The sequence below is a fragment of the Anabrus simplex genome, chromosome 13 (genome assembly GCF_040414725.1).
Source record: "Anabrus simplex isolate iqAnaSimp1 chromosome 13, ASM4041472v1, whole genome shotgun sequence".
NCBI classification, from domain to species: domain Eukaryota; kingdom Metazoa; phylum Arthropoda; class Insecta; order Orthoptera; family Tettigoniidae; genus Anabrus; species Anabrus simplex.
The window spans coordinates 88,440,168-88,458,983 of record NC_090277.1 but is presented as its reverse complement, the minus strand read 5'-3'; the positions used below and the strand labels follow the sequence as shown (position 1 = coordinate 88,458,983).

At 39.2% G+C, this 18,816-nt stretch overlaps 1 protein-coding gene across 1 annotated transcript in view; it reads right to left on the bottom strand.

Moving 5' to 3' along the window:
- LOC136884959 (intermembrane lipid transfer protein VPS13A) overlaps positions 1-18,816 on the bottom strand; it is a 263,969-nt gene that overhangs the window by 57,165 nt on the left and 187,988 nt on the right. Inside the window, exons 48-52 of the mRNA XM_068230153.1 lie at positions 15,292-15,438; positions 13,836-13,958; positions 11,864-12,043; positions 11,529-11,711; positions 4,631-4,810 (exon numbers count right to left, since the gene is read on the bottom strand). Coding sequence (XP_068086254.1) covers positions 4,631-4,810; positions 11,529-11,711; positions 11,864-12,043; positions 13,836-13,958; positions 15,292-15,438 — 813 coding nt within the window. The remainder of the gene's footprint in view (positions 1-4,630; positions 4,811-11,528; positions 11,712-11,863; positions 12,044-13,835; positions 13,959-15,291; positions 15,439-18,816) is intronic.

Genomic DNA, 18,816 nt, shown 5'->3' with positions numbered 1-18,816 from the left:
GAGCAAAAAGGCTGGTAAAGAAAAAATATGGAACTTGGAAGAGGTGGAGGTATAAGACAAAAATCAATATAGGGTGTCTGGAAATTGCCATTACAAACCCCTAGGGCTTGTAGAGGGAAATGAGTATATACCGTAACATTTTGAACAGGAACCCACTCCTGGAAAAAACAGTTTCTGAGCTACATGTACAAGAATTTCAACTCAGCTCGTGGAAGGACACTGGATGATTTCATGAAGAAAAAGACATTTATTGACAGAGAGTGGAAGATGCTTATCAAGATTATCTGGAAAAACAGAACTGTAAAATTATTATTACTATTCTCTTTCTTTTCTCTTTCATTTTGGCTGTTTATGGACCACGTTTGATAATTTTTGCACTATTTTTAGTTTTCTCTGCCTTCACTCTCCACCATTATCTTTTCATTCTTTCTCCACTTTCCTTCTTCTGTTCTTCTGTATAGGATCTCCCTTTTCTCACTAGTGTTTCTCGGGTCTCCTGGAAACCGCAGAACTTTTTGACGAGTAGTCTAAGTCAATTTCTGTCCGTGATGTAATCTTCCGGAACCCCCATCTTCAATCGAAATAATAACATTAAGTTATTTATTAGACCACCTAATCAATACAAAATCACATGTAACCCCCATCTTCGTCAAGTCCAGCCTCACTTCAGCTCTGTTTTCCCCTTCCTGAAGATTTCAAAGATCCTCTTTGTTAGTGTGTTACTGTCCATCCTCAACAAGTGTCCATAGAGCTGAAACCTTCTATTTCTCATCAATCTAACTACTCCTTCTGTTTTCTGATACAATTCTTTGTTGAGTCTCTTCTCCACATTTTTTACATTTTGGCCTAGAATTTTTCTTTCTCTCTTCTGGATATCTTAAAACCCACCTTTCCCCATCATATCCAATATTTCTGCTGCATACAGGCATCAATTTAGCCCCATAAGATATGTCGTAGGTACGACATGGTAACTGGTGTAAAACCTTCAATTATTGTGGTTGGTATATTTTGGTCATATTTTATTAAATGCTAAATTATATTTTATTAAATGTTAAATATGACTATGTATTAGCATATGAGTATGTATTATAAAATTTGTATAACCTCAAATACGTACTGTGTATAAGTTTAACCTCAAAATCTATATAGTCAAAAGCGGTAGAAAACTCTATAATGTTCATGTATTAGATTTATTCTACTATAATTTGGTATATATGAAGGGTTCTGGAAGCTTACTGTAAGGTTTATTATCCAGATACATGTACAGACATAAGGAAAGTTGGAGAGATTTCCATGTGTATTGGTAAACAGTAACAAAAGTTTGAGTAGTCCATTCGACTAGCTGGTCGATCAATGATTCAAGTGTGTTCCATTAGAGTGTTGTAAGAAACCTTCCAGAAATTGATAATTCTAGACGGTTGATCGAACAGTATATATATATATATATATATATCTCGAGCTGTATGTTACAGTGTGCGACTCAGTGTTGTTGATATCTGTACTTGTCAGAATCGACTTCAGGGTACTCTGCTATTAAGTGTTGTAGTGTCACTTGCTACTGTGTATAATTATGTGTTGTGACTTACAGTGACAATAAAGTAATTTACACACGGAAGTGAACGTGTTCTCGTGTGATATTTATTTTCGTCAAATAAAATCGCATTTGAGAACGATAGATAGAACCTTTTTGCTGTAGGTGTTCCTCGTCAGTTGAAAAGCCATTTCCATTTTTTCATCTGCTCCTTAACTCATTCACGCCCGTATCCGAGTTATTGCCTATAGCGCGTGACCCTGCTGTGGACCGTATCCGAGTTAGCCCAGATAAGCCGTTCCTACGCAGCTGGGATCTATTTTGGTCACAAATATGTGCGAGAGAGATGAAAGTAATACCCTTATAAATTTTTCTACTCACCAGAAACCACATGGCCACAGCGATTTTCCCTCCCAATGCACTTTCTTTGCTTTGTTTCTGAAGGTAGCCTAGCGCTGGCACAACTAGCTGCGTAGTTGGTTTGTGATTGCACAAGCGAGTGTATAATCGCGTTCTGAATTGTAACCATGGTGTGTAGGGACAATATATATGATGCAAGTGATACGAATTTACAAAGCACAGTTCTTCAGCTGCTTGAAAATTATCTTGGCCAGGGGTATACAGTCTATATGGACAATTATTACAAATAGCGTTGGACTCGGAAAACAATTACGGGAACAGAACACTGCCGTATGTGGAACTATACGATCAAATAGGGGTGTACCAAAAGATCTAAAGGAACACCAGGCAATTCTCAAACGGGGGGGAAAAGTGAACCCAACATACAAGTACAGTCCCCTCTCTCCGAAATCTCAGCTCCTACCTGTACCTTAATTAAGGCCACGGCCGCTTCCTTCCCACTCCTAGCCCTTCCCTGTCCCATCGTCGCCATAAGACCTATCTGTGTCGGTGTGACGTAAAGCAACTAGGAAAAAAAACTACTACTACTGAAGCAACTCTTCTGTAGAATGATTCCCCAAGTCTTTGCTGTAAGATAGAGGTAAATCCCGTTATACGCGGATTCGGTATCCGCGATTTTGGTTTTAAGTCTAGTGCTGCCATCTGTTAACAGTATGTGGAAGGTGTAATGCGGTTACAGACACGCGTACCGAACTCTAACGTACACGGCTTTCCGCCCCAAGGTTAAACGGGGCAAGCACATCTCTACACACATCTTCTGTCGTGTTTGTCAAGATGTGAATCGTCAGTTCAGGTCAGTAGAGCTGTGAAGTTGCACAGGTTCTGTATTTAAAATGCCGGATAAAAGGAAATAAAGTGTGCCTGTCGAAGGAAAGAATCATATAACAAAGTCGTATTCGTTAGAAACAAAGTTAGAAGTTTTGGATCGCTATGAGAAAGGTGAGCGTGCTTTGGAACTTAGTGAATCCACTGTGAGAACTATTCACGACAATCCAGAACCAATTCTAAGAACTGTTCAATCTTCTACTAACTGAGCCAGACTGAGTGGCTCAGACGGTTGATGTGCTGGCCTTCTGACCCCCACTTGGCAGGTTCGATCATGGCTCAGTCCGGTGGTATTTGAAGGTGCTCAAATAAATCAGCCTCGTGTCAGTAGATTTTCTGGCACGTAAAAGAACTCCTGCGGGACTAAATTCCGGTACCTCGGCGTCTCCGAAAACCGTCAAAGAAGTTAGTGGAATGTAAAACAAATAACATTATTATTATTATTCTACTAACTGACTACTGAGACCAAATCTTGCTCAGGAGCGATGGAAAGAATGGATTGGATTGAGCATCACAACCAATAACACATGCCTCTCTCTGGAGTTGCTATTCAAGCTAAAGCCAAGAGCTTGTATCCAGACTTTAGTTTATTATTGTGTGTTTCAGTGTTAAATTTTTAAGTGTATAAAGTTTGCATTAAAATGCATTTCAGAAACATGATAATGGTTACTTTTGTACAATTACTAAGAATCTCCACTATTTTAAACTTACTATGTGAGTAAACAGAAACCTAACACTATATTTTACATATAAAATGACTCCCGATTTACGCGAATTTGGTATGCGCGGCAATTCCGCGGGATGTAACTATCGCGTATAACGAGGTCTACCTGTACCATCATCATAATGTGGAGAATAATGCTCTTTCTGTTTTTACTATTATCTGTCAATCGAAGCTGTAATCACTTGACCTTCCTCTACAATAAGTTTGCCGCAAAGTGAAGGCTCTAAAGGTGTGTGTGTGTGTGTGTGTGTGTGTGTGTGCGTGTGTGTGTGTGTGAGTTTTGTAGTAAAAGCTTTGTGTTAATGGGGTCATGCACAGCATTACGTACATCTGTATATAGCAATGTTAAGATGTAAAATTGTATACATATGTAACATACGCAGATTTCAATACATATTTAATCAACAGAGATGGGGACACTTCTGTGTTTGTGAGACTTGCTTTTTTTTTTTTTTCCATCTTCCGTCCACAAGTTGTAGCAACAATTTTTGAAAAATAAACAACAACAACAATAACAATAAATTATTTAATTATTGTCCAGCTCCATGACTAAATGGTTAGCATGCTGGCCTTTCGTTCATGAGGTCCTGGGTTCGATTCCCGGTTGTGTCAGGGATTTTAACCTTCAATGTTAATTCCAATTGCTCAGGGGGCTGGGTGCATGTGCCATCTTCATAGGTAAGGCCCATACCTCACAGAAGCGCAGGTTGCCCATAAGGCGGCAAATCTAAAGACCTGCACCAGGCCCCTCTGGAGGCCACATGGAATTATTATTATTTTTAAAAATTTTTTAACCTACAACCTGTTTTCCAGTCAATGACCAGGTCAGGGATGGAATGAATGAAGCCCCCATCTTGCAGTGAGGATAGGAATTGTGCTGGCGTCGCGCTCCTTTGGGGCAATGATTAATGACTGACAGATGAAATGAAATGATAGTGGAGTGTGTTGCTGGAATGAAAGATGACAGGGAAAATCAGAGTACCTGGAGAAAAACCTGTCCTGCCTCTGCTTTGTCCAGCACAAATCTCACATGGAGTGACCAGGATTTGAACCACGGAACCCAGCGGTGAAAGGCTGATGCTCTGCCGTCTGAGCCACGGAGGCTACTATTATTATATTTAATAACTCACATGTACGTAGTCCTTCATTTGTGCTTTTTTTTGCTCCTGCTGCCACTTGTCCTCGAGCCATGAGGCTAATTCCAGGGTGAGCAGTTTCCAGCGGTGTGCTACCATCACTTCCCACAGCGCAGGTGAGTCGAGGATGCTCAGGTACGCTAGCTCCTTCGGACATAGGTTTGACTCTGTTATCTGTAAACATGCAGATGTTAAATATCAGTACACTTCAAACACGTTCACTAGCATGCAATGTTAGATGACCATTTATATGAAGTTCATAGACACACACTGAAGATTAAAAAAAAAAAGACTTGCTTTTAAACAACATTAAAACACTTATTTAGTGCTTTAAAAAAGTGAAATATTGGATCTTCCAAAAAATGACAGATTAGATTTCAATTACCTAAAATATTAAGCTGATATGACATATGGATAAACTGGTAACATTTATTATACCTTATACTTACTCTGTTTTTTCTTCTCTTCAGAACACAAAACAACACTCACATAAAAATCAAATTCCAGCCACATACAGACCAACATGACAGTTGTCACAGGCTATAAGGCAGAAAGAACATGATTTCAGTGTTCCCCGTGAGTTATGGACAATATTGAAATGTACAGGATCCTTCCTTCATGTGACCACATAGGACCAGAAGGCTCACTTGCAAACAGCCAAATCATGGACTCCATTGTGACAAACAAAGACTTTAGTATTATTTATCCAGACTCACAGAGCGCGCTGATGCTCTGGGGACATTCGCGCATCGCCATGTTGTGGGCACTTCAGCTTTGAATGCATGGTTAGCACCTGATAATATTTACAGTTCCCTTCATACTTTCATACAGAATTGTGTCGGTTAGTGGATATGTTGTAGTAATGTGGTGGAGTGATAATATATTACCAAATGTTTTCAGTGAATAAGTGAGAGCTTTTCCAGAAGTTAAATTGATGGGCAATATTAAAGGAGGCCGAGGCGGTAGAGGTGTGCTTGGTTCGCCCAGAAGGACGTGGGTTCGATTCCCCATCACGAATTTAAAGATAAAAATTTCATTTAAAGATAAAAATTTCATAATGTTCCGTATTGAACTGTATCACAATTAAATTGAAACAAGAAATAAATTGCTTCAATATATTCAGTACAAGTAAATAAAAAATGTAGTGTTACATACTTATTTGGTTAAAAGCGGTACCGGTTTCTACCTCCAATTTGGGTCATCATCAGCCGATTAAAAATACAAAAACAATGCATAGGAAAACAAAAAATTAAAGGATAAGTTTTTCAAAAAAGCAATTATTTCAATTTTAATTGTGACATTCTTCAATACGGAACAATGAAATTTTTAACTTTAGATCTCCATGTGCAACAAAATCTTCTTTCAAGATTCTCAAAACAGAAGAGCCTTTCTTCTAACATCATGCATCACATTCATGTATACTGAATATATGAATATCTTGAGAGGACAGGACTTAGGCTCAGTTGAACTTTGAATAGAAAACAGCACATTTAAGGAGCCAGCCTTTATTGAACTTCTATGCATCATCCTTGACCAGCAATTTAAGGATCTTTTTAGTGTAGTGCGGCACACCGGATTTTAATGAATATGTATCAAAGAGTAACTTTTTAACGTAGTGCAGTGCATCTTTTGTATCTTACCTTAATTTCTTACATGGTATGTACAGTATATATAATTTTTTATGTCACTGACACTGCACTGTGTCTTAAATTGCTTGAATTTTCAATGGAATTTTATTTTATGTAACCAGACTTAACTTCAATTCTATGAGTTGCACATACACTTTTTAAGACCTTTGTGTCTATACGTATTTATTTTCTTCGATATATTTGTGTTGATTTGCTTTAAAGCTGATGATGACGTACAGTTAGGTCGAAACTAGTCCCTGAACGTACATATAATTAAAACAATGTACAGTTTGTATTGAAAAGGTGGTGGACCTCAATAATAAAATATTTGTATACTACTGGACATTTCTTCCCCAGTCACACACTTCTGTGCAGCCGGCAGGTGTGGGGCCTTGGTGACAAATCCAATCCGGGGTTCTTGCCTGAATAAAACTGCTGATATTACTTACAGATAATCTTCAGCATCCAGAGCATCAGTTCCATATTACCACAGAAAATCATGCTAAATTGATATTATCAATTCAAAAATTCTAAGATAGCAGGTACGGTCCCTCTTCGGAGGCAACCCTACCCAGGGAGTGGCGCCCCTGCCTATGTGAGTCCCAGAGCACACTGACCCGGTGTGTAGCATCTGGTATGGGTCCCAGCTCAGGGTTACGAGTGAAGACCTCAACGGCATCTACGGCAGAGAAGGTGGACTTCAGTACGGTGGAGATAACGGAAGGGGCAAACCTGTAGCATCTGTACTCCAGAGGAGCGGCTACGAAAGGCGTCTGTCTTCATGTTACGGGTGGCCTAATTTTGAACCTGGCAGTAGGTATAAAATGCCTTTGGGTGTGGCGAGCTCATTATAACAATAGCCTATATGGATAAAGCAGATATGGTGCGTTGGAAAAGGTTAGGGCGTCCCCATATTTTCCTCTACCCGGCTACAGCTGAATTAAAGGGAACTGATGATGATGATGATGATGATGATGATGATGATGATGATGATGATGATAATAATAATTCAAAAATTCATACTTTGAAATATCCCACAAAGAACTTTTATTTGTTTGCCCCTTTTTTCCACTACAGTGCATTCTAGAAACATTCCAGTCTCAAGGTAGCATGTAGTGGTATTTTATGATATTTTACAACTTTCTCTCCATGCCTATGTGTCAACCTTCACTCTGACGTAAATTCGTTAAGCACGGCCTCTCAAATCCCGTTAATAATTTTGAAAAAAATAGGTTTAAACTCAAGAGAACACCTGTCTGTATAAATCAATTTAGTTTTGGCTCTGTTAAGAGTAAAACACGATGTGCATGAGTAAGAGGTTTCTGGATGACTAAGAGGGGGACCATATGGGCTTTCAACTTGGGAGCATGGGTAGGTGACGACGATGCCCTTAGCTTAGTCTAACACTGCTTCCGTTTACAGTCTGTTATAGTTAGAATTCATAACGACTACAAATTTACTCACCATAGTGGGTTGTCATTATATCCAATCTTTTTGTAAAAATCGGGTGTGGGAGGGGGAAATTAAAATCGGAACTAAACAGCGATCGGTTAGTTCAAAACTTACGTTTTTGCAGATGATTTCCATACGTATATAGCAACTGGGGCTTTCATGGCCGGCGCTACAAATCATGTCAGTGTTTTCCAGGCTTGTAGTCCGTGGTCCAGGAGCATGTGATGGTCCCAACGTTTCACCAAAGACGACGTTCGGCATTGTCACGTGTTCTGACCGACTTCAATAGCAGCAAAGCTCTCAGTGTAATGAAGTGTTGTTGTAATTCCACCTCATTATATAGTGCAGGCTACAGTGTGCTGCTCGCCTACTGATCCACCATGCCACGCTGATTGGCTGTTCTTCGGCCAATGGTTGAAACATTAAGGTGTCTGATGTACATCAACTTGCCTTGGTAGAGACAGGCAACTGATCACCTGTTGCTTTTTCTGTTTCTCCATACTACAGTTTATTACTCGATAGTTATTTTCTAATTCCAGTCCTATGAGAACAGATATTCAATTTCATTCTTAAAAATTGTAACAGTATCTCTCTAGAGCAGGGCCTCTCAGGGTGCATGCGCGTGGTGCATGCACTGTGCACGGTGCAAAAGACGACTTGGCTTGGTTGACCAGAGTGCAGAGCCCCCACTTCTCGATTTGGAGCAACAGCGCTTACTCTCTCTTTCCTCACGCCTGTCTTGCTCACTCCGCCTGTCTCCCTCTGCCCCACTTGCGCCGTAACGCTCCAAATCCGGGCTGAGCTGAGCCGAGTATAGCCGAGTAGAGCCGAGCTTAGCCGAGTAGCCCAGAGACGAAGTGTTGATCCGAGCCATACCGAGCGGCACCGATGCACAGTGCACGGAGCTCTTGCGCCTCGCTCTGCACGCGTGAGATTTTGGGCGTTTGAGAGGCCCTGCTCTAGAGGGTTCTGGGGCAAATGTTTCAGTTTTCTTACACAAACCGTGTCACCTAACGTAACTTAACCCTTAGCCCTCGAATTAAAATTCTCTTTGTTCTCCCTACTACTTGTATTTTAAATGTAAATTTCTATCCTATACGACCTGTTTTCATCTTTCAAGATTTTGGAGATAGCACTTGTTCTACGATGTATTTAGGCTATAAACATTTACAGCAAGCTATATTGGAACAAATAAAAGCAATATATGCAATTTAAGAAAAATTAGTTTCCACTTTTATAATAATTATTAGTATCATTATCAGATCGCATATCGACTAGTTTCATTAGTAATTTCAATGAACAAATTATCGGTAAAAAAAAATTAGGAAAAAACTATAATTCAGTGTCTGGTTTCATACCTCGCAGTGCTTTTTAGCCTGAAACCACTGTAAATGGCTATTTCTTGAAATCGAGATCTGTTGATTTATAATTGCGACAGTATCAGCTACATGTTGGGTTATGGTACACAAGCAGATCATTGCCAGTTTACTTGTAGGCGCCGTCAAATGCTGTATGACTATGAGAGCACATGGCGACCATGTTTGTTTACTATCGCTCGAGCGTTCGCGTGCGTGAGTGGACTGGACACAGCTGACGGCTACACTGCCATCTAAATAATAGATTCTTGACCGACTGTCAAATAGCATCCAGATTTTACAAAGTTCCATGCTAAACCAAAAGATGGCAGTACAGTATAGCATTGTGTATTTCGCCAGATACAAGATGGGAAACGACGAGACAAGCGGTAGACGATGCAACATCATGTCGGGCCTTGCCCGACACACGACCAGAAAGGGAATATTGTAATGTCGGGCCTCCCCTGACAGACAAGTGGTAAGGGTTAGGCATGCACGTAACATGGAAACATATTTCAAGCACCTGTAGAGTAATGATAGCCTTTTTATGATAATGCCTTTTAGGATTTGGGCCTGTTCCTTGGGGTCTATTGCCAACTTGTAAGACAGGTTCAAGATATCTTCCTGTTTAGGAGAGCACAGTAGTAAGAATGGAATACAAGATGTAATGGTCACCTTTATGCCCATGGGACTGGTTTCCATACCCAATCATTTGTATTGTTTTCTTATGTTTTCTTACTGAATCCAGCGTAACTTTAGCCTATAAGTAAATGTACAGATGTGGACTTCTCCTGTTTAAGCACTGATAAATGCTGCCCGATTGTGCTGAGATTCTGTTTCATTCACAACTTAAGGCATGGAGTTAAAGATACAAGTAGGTATGTGAACATTTTAAAGGGGTATGATGCGCAAAGGTATCACCCAAATATCACTATAAAATTTGTCACAAATGGAACATAATAATTGCTTTTACACATATCAAGTGAAAAATCCCTGGCAAATTAAGAAATACCGTCGTTATTTGAGAATTATGAAAACATACTTAAGGCTTGTAGACAGGACTGGTTTATGTCGTACTACGCTGCTGGTACCGTCTTTTGTTACTTTCTTCAGGTCCAGGGCTAGCACCGTGGAATGGGAGGGCTATGTCTGTGGATTCTCATTATCTTTGTCCATTCGCTGCTGGTGCCGTCTTTTGTTACTTTATTCAGGTCCAGGGCTAGCACCGTGGAATGGGAGTGCTATGTCTGTAGATTCTCATTATCTTTGGCCAGTACAAACAGCAAAATGGAGATCAAAAGAAAAATAGCATGATCCCTGGACCAATAAATATTTTTATTTCTGTTCGAACGAAAGTAGCTCGATCCCTGGACCAATAAATCACTAGTCCACTGAATTTTTCTTATGTACATTGGCCATATCATTTTGTCGCCTATTAAATATTGCATATCGCGATACAATTCATGAAATGATGTCATTGACAAGTGAAGAATGAAACGAAAGCAAAGAACTTCAGTGAACACAGATATCACACACGAAATTGTTCAAAGTGTAAGACAAAAGACATACGTGTGTCACTGTGAGCGCAACACCAAATGTACTTGCAAAGTAGTAAAGTACGTATTAATATTCTCCAAAAAACATATATTTCTTAATTTGCCAGGGATTTTTCACTTGATATGAATAAAAGTAATTATTATGTTCCATTTGTGACAAATTTTATAGTGATATTTAGGTGATACGAATGCGCACTATACCCTTTTAAAGGAAATGCCATACATAAAAAAACCAAGACTACTGTGATATTAAGAGGAGAAAGACAAGATAAAAGCAAAGTGAAAATTGGTGGTCAAAACTTTGAAACTGTGGACAGTTTCAGGAGTGAATGAATGTAGAATACAAGGCTGGACATGGAGATTAGCAAGAGGTTGCAACAGGGCAATGCAGAGTGTAAGAAACCTTATCTGGAATAAGGAAATGTAAAGAGTTAATATACAAAATGTATTATGCACCCATATTGCGGCTGAGACCTCGACAATAACGAGAAAGGAAGAGAGTAGAATTCAGGCCAGCGAAATGAAATATCTAAGAAATATGATAGGAAAGCAAGAATAAGAAATGAAGATGTTAGTAAGGAAGTTGGAATAAAAATGTAAATGAGAGAATTGATAGGAATAAACTAGGATAGTTTGGAAATGTAAAGAGAACGGGGGAGAAAAACAAGTGATGGGAAAGAGAGTGAGAGGAAGACATAGAACAAGGTGGATTGGTTCAATAAAGAGGAATCCAAGAAGAAGAAACTTGAACTGGGAGAAAATGATGGAAAAATAATGGTGGGAGGAGAGAGAAAGGTGGAGAAGTGCCATAAATCTCTGACCCAGTAGGAACTGGATAAAGTAAAAGCATGATGACGATGTCATAAATATACTGTAACCTCGCAAGTAGTTAGTTACTCACCACAGATAAGCCAATGCCACTGAGAGAAAGGAAGAGTTCCACGTTGCTCTTCTCGGCGTCGATCTTGCTCCTTGCCTCGCAGGCTATCCTCTCGTCTTGAGTGAAGAGCAGCACTCGCTGGTTGTGCTCCAGGTAGCTCACCCAGTACACGATAACCTTGTCCTTCCGCGTCTTCTTCAGCTGCTACAACACACAGCAGAGACCCGTTACACCTTTAAGGCCAGACCAAGTGTGAGGTAGGTCAATCAGCAGAATAATATATATTTATCAAGAGAGAAGAATACTACTGAAAACATGTAATGGCTTAAGATGAAAGGACACAGAACTGTGCTCACTTGAGGTTTCTGCTCATCAGACTCCGTGTCGTCACTGCTGCTGCTACCGTCCTGCACAGGAGACTTGGGGGATAGTCTCTTGAGACTTGCAGACAACTTGGAAGTCACTGTAGGTGTTGCAGCTGCAACACTTGGCTGCTTTACTGTGTGGAAACTGACTCTCTCCTGGCCAAAGCCATCCTGAAGCAGACAAAGCGAATCACATTTTATTCCCAACATAAAAATAAATATCATGGATTTCAAGGATTTACCCCCTGTGGGTGGGGGCGGTAGAATAATACCCACAGTATCCTCTGCCTGTTATGAGAGGTGACTAAAAGAGGCTCCAGGGAGCATGCATTGGTGACCACAGGGCCCCTAAGTGAGGTCTGCAAATTGCTTCCATTTATTTGTGCCAGGCTCCTCACTTTCATCTACCCTATCTGACCACCCTTGGTCAACTCTTGTTCTTTTCTGACCCTGATGGCATTCGGTATAAAAACCCAGGGAGCCTTTCATTTCCATCCTCTTCCTGGCTTTGTCGTTCTTTGGCCAATAACTTCATTTTTCAAAGTGTCGGATCACTTCCATTTTTTCCCCTCTTATTAGTGTTGCTAGAGGATGGTTGCACCGCCGGCACTGGCACTGGCACCTCTTCCCATTGTGACCTGTGATTGTGTTTATACTATTGTGTGTTCCTTTCAATATTCCTATCTCTTTATATACAATGTAATTTTGACAGTAGTCTAAATGTGTGTATGTTGGGTATTCAACCTGAAGGCTGGTTTGATCCTCTACAGCTCCGCCAACAGCTGTCAAAGATTAGCCTAGGCTTCACTGAAGAGGTGTACTAGGAAATGAGGAGTGAGGTAGTTTCACACTGCTTTCATCACCGAGCCAGAAGTTGCTATTACATAGCAGTCTGCCAAGCCCACTGAAATGCATGCACCAACAGATCCTATGAGCGATATTTTCACATCATTCATAACAGGGACTGGCTGCATAAGGAATGGTATTACTAGCATTGTTCATACCTCAGTCACTTTCATATTGTCAAGGCCAAAATGAAAGTAACAAATTTATTCTAGCCCGTACCTGAATTTATAGTGCACTGTAAACACTACATCTCGCCAGCAAAAGCATGTAGCCGAAATACAGAACACATTTGTGAACAATTACAGTTTTAGGAAGGAAACTACACTCACGACAACATCTTCATAATTTTATGAAATAATCAACTCAGCTGTATCTGCAATCTTTCTTTTTTTTTTTTTTTGCTAGTTGCTTTACGTCGCACCGACACAGATAGGTCTTATGGCGACAATGGGACAAGGAAGGGCTAGGAGTGGGAAGGAAGCGGCCGTGGCCTTAATTAAGGTACAGCCCCAGCATTTGCCTGGTGTGAAAATGGAAAACCACGGAAAACCATTTTCAGGGCTGCCGACAGTGAGGTTCAAACCTACTATCTCCCGAATACTGGATACTGGCCGCACTTAAGCGACTGCAGCTATCGAGCTCGGTATCTGCAATCTTAGAGCTAAATATTTAGTTCATATACCTTCTCCTCGGCAGAAGAAAGATGTAACCGTTCAGGCAACAACAACAACAACAACAATAATAATAATAATAATAATAATAATAATAATAATAATAATAATAATAATAATAATAATAATAATAATAATAATAATAATAATTGGCAACCTGCGCATTTGTGAGGATGCGGCTCTATCTAAGATGAATTCTAATGTTGAAGACAGCATCAACACCCAGCCCCTGACCCAGAAGAATTAACCAATAAAAGTTAATTGATCTGACCCAGCCAGGAATTGAACTCAGGACCAGTTGGAATAAAGGCCAGCACGCTAACCATTTGGTCATGGAGCTGGATGTTCAGGCCATTAGTGAAAGCTACTGGTTAGTGAGCATTGTGCCGTGTATGCTTAAGAGGCAGAAATGTCAACATTTATGGTAGAACTTTCTTGTAGGTTACCTTCCAGAATTCTGCAATAAAGCCCTTGGATTTCTTGTTGTAGACATTCCATAGAAGGGAACGCTCCTTGGAAGGATCATCCCAGGTGTAGAGCACAGATTGGTATGGGCTGAGAAGCATCACCTGAAATGTAAGAGAATGTTGTTTAAACTGGGATGGACATGTGGCCAGAATGGACTGGCACACACGTACAGTAGAGTTTCGTTAATCCAAACTAATTGGGACCGGAGTCTGTTCGGATTACAAAATTTTCGGATTAACCGGAAAATATTTTTTTATAATGAAGTTATTGTTTTTACGTACCGCTAACTACTTTTACGGTTTCCAGAGACGTCTAGGTGCCGGGATTTTCTCCCGCAAGTGTTCTTTTACGTGCCAGTAAATCTACTTACACGAGGCTGACATATTTGAGCACCTTGAGATACCACCAGACTGAGCCAGGATCGAACCTGCCAAGTTGGGGTCAGAAGGCCAGCACCTCAACCGTCTGAGAAAATAGTTTCTACAATACAGTACATACTGTAATTTGAAATGTCCATTCTTTAGCAGTTACATTAATAAAATACTGTATAAAATTACAGTAAGGTACTTAAGAACCCGCCTTAGAACTTGCTGTATGCTACGTAGAACAACACTCCGCTGCTACGCCCACTGATGTGATGTTTACAAGACGCTGGTTTAACACTGCATCTTCAAATAGGTTCCACGGCAAAAGAAACTATCAGACTTAAACGACCAGTGATTGATGGTTTATGATGTGTAATTATGTTTACATTAAGTTATTCTAGTAAAATATGACTAATAAAATGCAAGTAAATTTTCAGTCTATAATATGTTCCTTCATTTCAATAAGGATTTTTTTTTAAATTGAATGTTTCAGTTCGGATTAACGAGACTCTAGTGTAGATGAAAACATCCTAGAGATGGATAGTGGACAAGGGGATGTTGTTCTGATATCCTAAGGAAAGCTGTGGGACAACACTGGATGAGAACTGTCCCAATACTATAGGAAGAGGAGGAAGAAAACTGTACGTGATAAAAGTTGTACAAAATCTAATTTCTGAATTTTTTAGGTTTAGGTGCTTTTACCAGGCAAGGAATAATATGAGAGATAATTGCAATTATTACATGTTTCACAAATTTCAAAATATCTTCATAAATGCCGTTTCTGTCTACTAATATCTGTACGTAACAAAAGCTGTAGGAAGTTCAAGTTCCAATATTTTATGTCAAATACGTTTTTACCATACATCATATGATAACAGAGATATTAAGGAACTTAGATTATGATTGTTATGCCCACCATGATGAGAATCACTGACATGGAAATATTCAATAACAGGTAATATTTCCTCTAAAATTTACCTGCGTATATGAGAATTAAGATTATGGAGTTGACCGTTAACCTCTGTCACTGATGTAAGAACGAGCATTATAAGCAACAGTTAATACATACCTGTCCAAGGTCCTGCTGGTGAATCTTGAGAAATAAGTCCTCACAGAAGTTGTCTACTCTGACAGGAGCATCTCCCGGTGTATAGTTCTTGAAGGTTATGGAGAACGGGAGCTCGCCTCCTCCTCCCACATCGACACACAAACCGCACTGTCAATGAGAGAGAGTTCTAGCATCACAGCAAACCCCATAGAGTTTCACTTCAAAAAATAACTGTAACTTCCTGCCTAACCAATATGAATGTGGTTTGAAACCAGAAACACAGTTTAAAAATGTACTGTTAGCTATTATATCAGCTTACGGATAAACTAGAATTGTTCCTAACAAATAGTTTATGGCTGGATTTCTCTAACCATCACACAATCACCCAGGACTATTGACCATTTTGTTCCAATTCTTTACATGCAATAATAACAACCTTTATTGTATCAAAATATGATTTATATGCATGGCTGAGTGAGAAGTTACCATATCCTTATGTAATAATACACCTCCAAACCTTGCAACAATAGTGATCGCACAGGCTCAGTTGTAGAGCGATTAGTGGCAAGTGTATAATGGATGGGTGCATGAGAGATCACACACAGGTCAGACAATTTCCATTATAATGAGTACATTTTCAGAACAGCTTAAGAGGACTCTTCCACGGGAATCAACACTAATGGATTGGGAAAAGAAAACAGATTGAACAAGATGAACTCGGACCCTCTATACTATGGGAGGAATTCAAGAAAGTTTTGTTTCAGCCAAAACAAAGAAAATCACCCAGAGCAGATTCAACTCCTGGCAAAAATTCTACAGGCACTGGGAGACAAAGCAAAAATATTTCTATACCAGTTAGTAAGCCACATCTAATTAGAGAAGTACCAAAATATTTTGAACAACTACACTGATACCTACCCTTAAGGGAAATGGTGTACAAAGCAGTTGAAGAGTTTTCTGCCACACACACCCATGGAATAAAAATAAATGGTGAACTGTACTAAGTAATACGTGTTGCAGATGACATTGGTCTGAAGAAAGTGCTAGAGACTTCATTGAAGAAAACAAATGATCCTCAAGAGAAACAGCATGAAGATAAATAAAATGAAAGAAAAAAACAAACAAAAAACATGATAATGAAATGTACGCGAGATGATAACCGGAATGCCAGTATTTGTATGGAAGGAGAAAGACTGGCCCTGGTAAATCAGTTCTAGCTCTTAGGAAGCATCATTTCATCTGAAGGGAGGTGTGAGAAGGATATCCCATCTTGAACAGCTGAGGCAAAAAGAAGCTTTCAATAAGAAGAGGAACCTACTGACATCCGGGGCCATATCACTACCAGTGTGAAAGCATTTCATTAAAAGCTTTGTTTGGAGATGCAGCCAATGGATCTGAAACCTGGCTTGTGCTGAAAAAACAAACACCTGAACCGGTAAAAAAATGATTGTATTACTCGGCATGTAAACGCATACACTACCAGAACAACTTTACTGTTTCTCCCGTATTAATAATGGGTAGTGATTAATTATTATTTTCTAACTGTTGGATTTGATTCAGTGTCGTTAACCATACAGTTTAGGGATCGTACTTGCCGATATGATGTCTTACAGTGACTTGTGAGATTATACATACTGCCACTGCCGTTTTGTGAAAATCACGACTGTTACATTTGCGAGAATAAGTAAAGCACTATTTTATTTTTCTGTAGGATTGTAAATGTATTTAGATAATACCACATAAGTAGAATAGTGGCACGTTTGAATAATTAATTTAATAAAGTAGTTGGTGAGAAATGATGAACACATATGGTCTTACATTGTCCAATTCTTATGTATTGAATTCCATTAGGATGTCTAAGAAGCAAAAGAAATCTGCAAGAACTCTTCCAAAAAGGAAAGGAATGTTACCTCCTCTATTCTATGATGACTTTCTGACATAATGAATATCAGTTGAAATTGAAGAAAATTTCGTCATTACCCTGGCCTAACCTAACTTTGTCTTGTCTCGACTGTCGACGACTGTCAGTTACTCTAAAACTCTCAACGTAAGCTAACATCTCAGCGGTCGAAGGGAACTTATCGTATCTTTGGCTAATCACTGAATAACAACAACGTTCCTTTCCAACTAATACGCTCACCTCAACACGCCCAACAGCAAAGAGCCATACCCATTACAAACTCTTACCACATCAAAGAAGATGGTCTAATGACGCCTACAAAGACTTCTATATAGCCTACGGCACCAACTTTTCCAACTACTATTATCTCAAAAGGAACCAGGCCATATGAAAGTTCTTCAAAATTTATAAGCAAATAAATGAAAATCAATATTTATTAACTTCAAGAACCAACGACCATTACCATTGCTCAACTTTCCATAAGTTTTTAATAATACGCCATCTGACAACTAAATGGAAAGTGTTTTCTGATTTTTATCTTCATTGTAATATCTTTTAATATGTCATAATCCTCAAATAAGTATCATGTTTTAGACTCCAATATTATCACAAATATTGTCAAGTAACAGCATACTATATTTTATATTGTAATAGTTGTTTAACAATCTCCAATACATTTTAAACGACATAGTTTTTAACAGCACTCATAAATAATTTCCAATCAGATACCTGATCTATCCTAAGGTGAAAAATATGGCTGATGATGCCTACTATTGATAGGCGAAACATGTACCATCTAATATATTAATTTCATATTAACAATTTTGATAAGGACAATGTCCTAATTTTAAAAATTGTATTGTATTGAATAAGTGGATGAATAATAAAACATACAAGTGTTACTTAATACAAATATTTTCAATATGGACCCAGAAATGAATTTTATCACATGTAATGTGGCATGGTTTCCAGACTTAGCCTTCGTGTATTCTTACTAACTTACGGCATTTGTGTATGTAATATATTTGCTTGTGTGTATTATTAGTGTGGTTTCACTTCAGATTGTCCGGCTCTATGGCTAAATGGTTAGCGTGCTGGCCTTTGGTCTGAGGGGTCCCGGGTTCGATTCCCGGCAGGGTCGGGAATTTTAACCATAATTGGTTAATTTTGCTGACACGGGGGGCTGGGTGTATGTGTCGTCCTCATCCTCATCACGACACGCAGGTCAGCCAAGGGCGTCAAATCAAAAGACCTTCATCTGGTGAGCCGAACTTGTCCTCGGTCACTCCTGGCATTAAAAGCCGTACACCATTTCATTTCATTTCATTTCACTTCAGACCGACAAGTAATAACAAATTTCAAGAATTATTTACACCACCCAAACACTGGAAGAATGCCGTTATAGTAATGTGTATATCCAAATAAAGACAGGAATATATAACATTAAATAGAGTGAAGGTAAGAGAATGTGTTTATTTCCTTAATTCCTCACTGAGCTTGAAAACCAACTTAATTACGAATAGGTATATTGATTTTTCATTTACTTAGGTAAGGGAACCTTCATTATTTGATGCTCAGCCTACATTGAGGTTACAGTCTGTTATGTTTATGTCTGGCAATTTCAATTCAAATCAGCAGCAGTCATG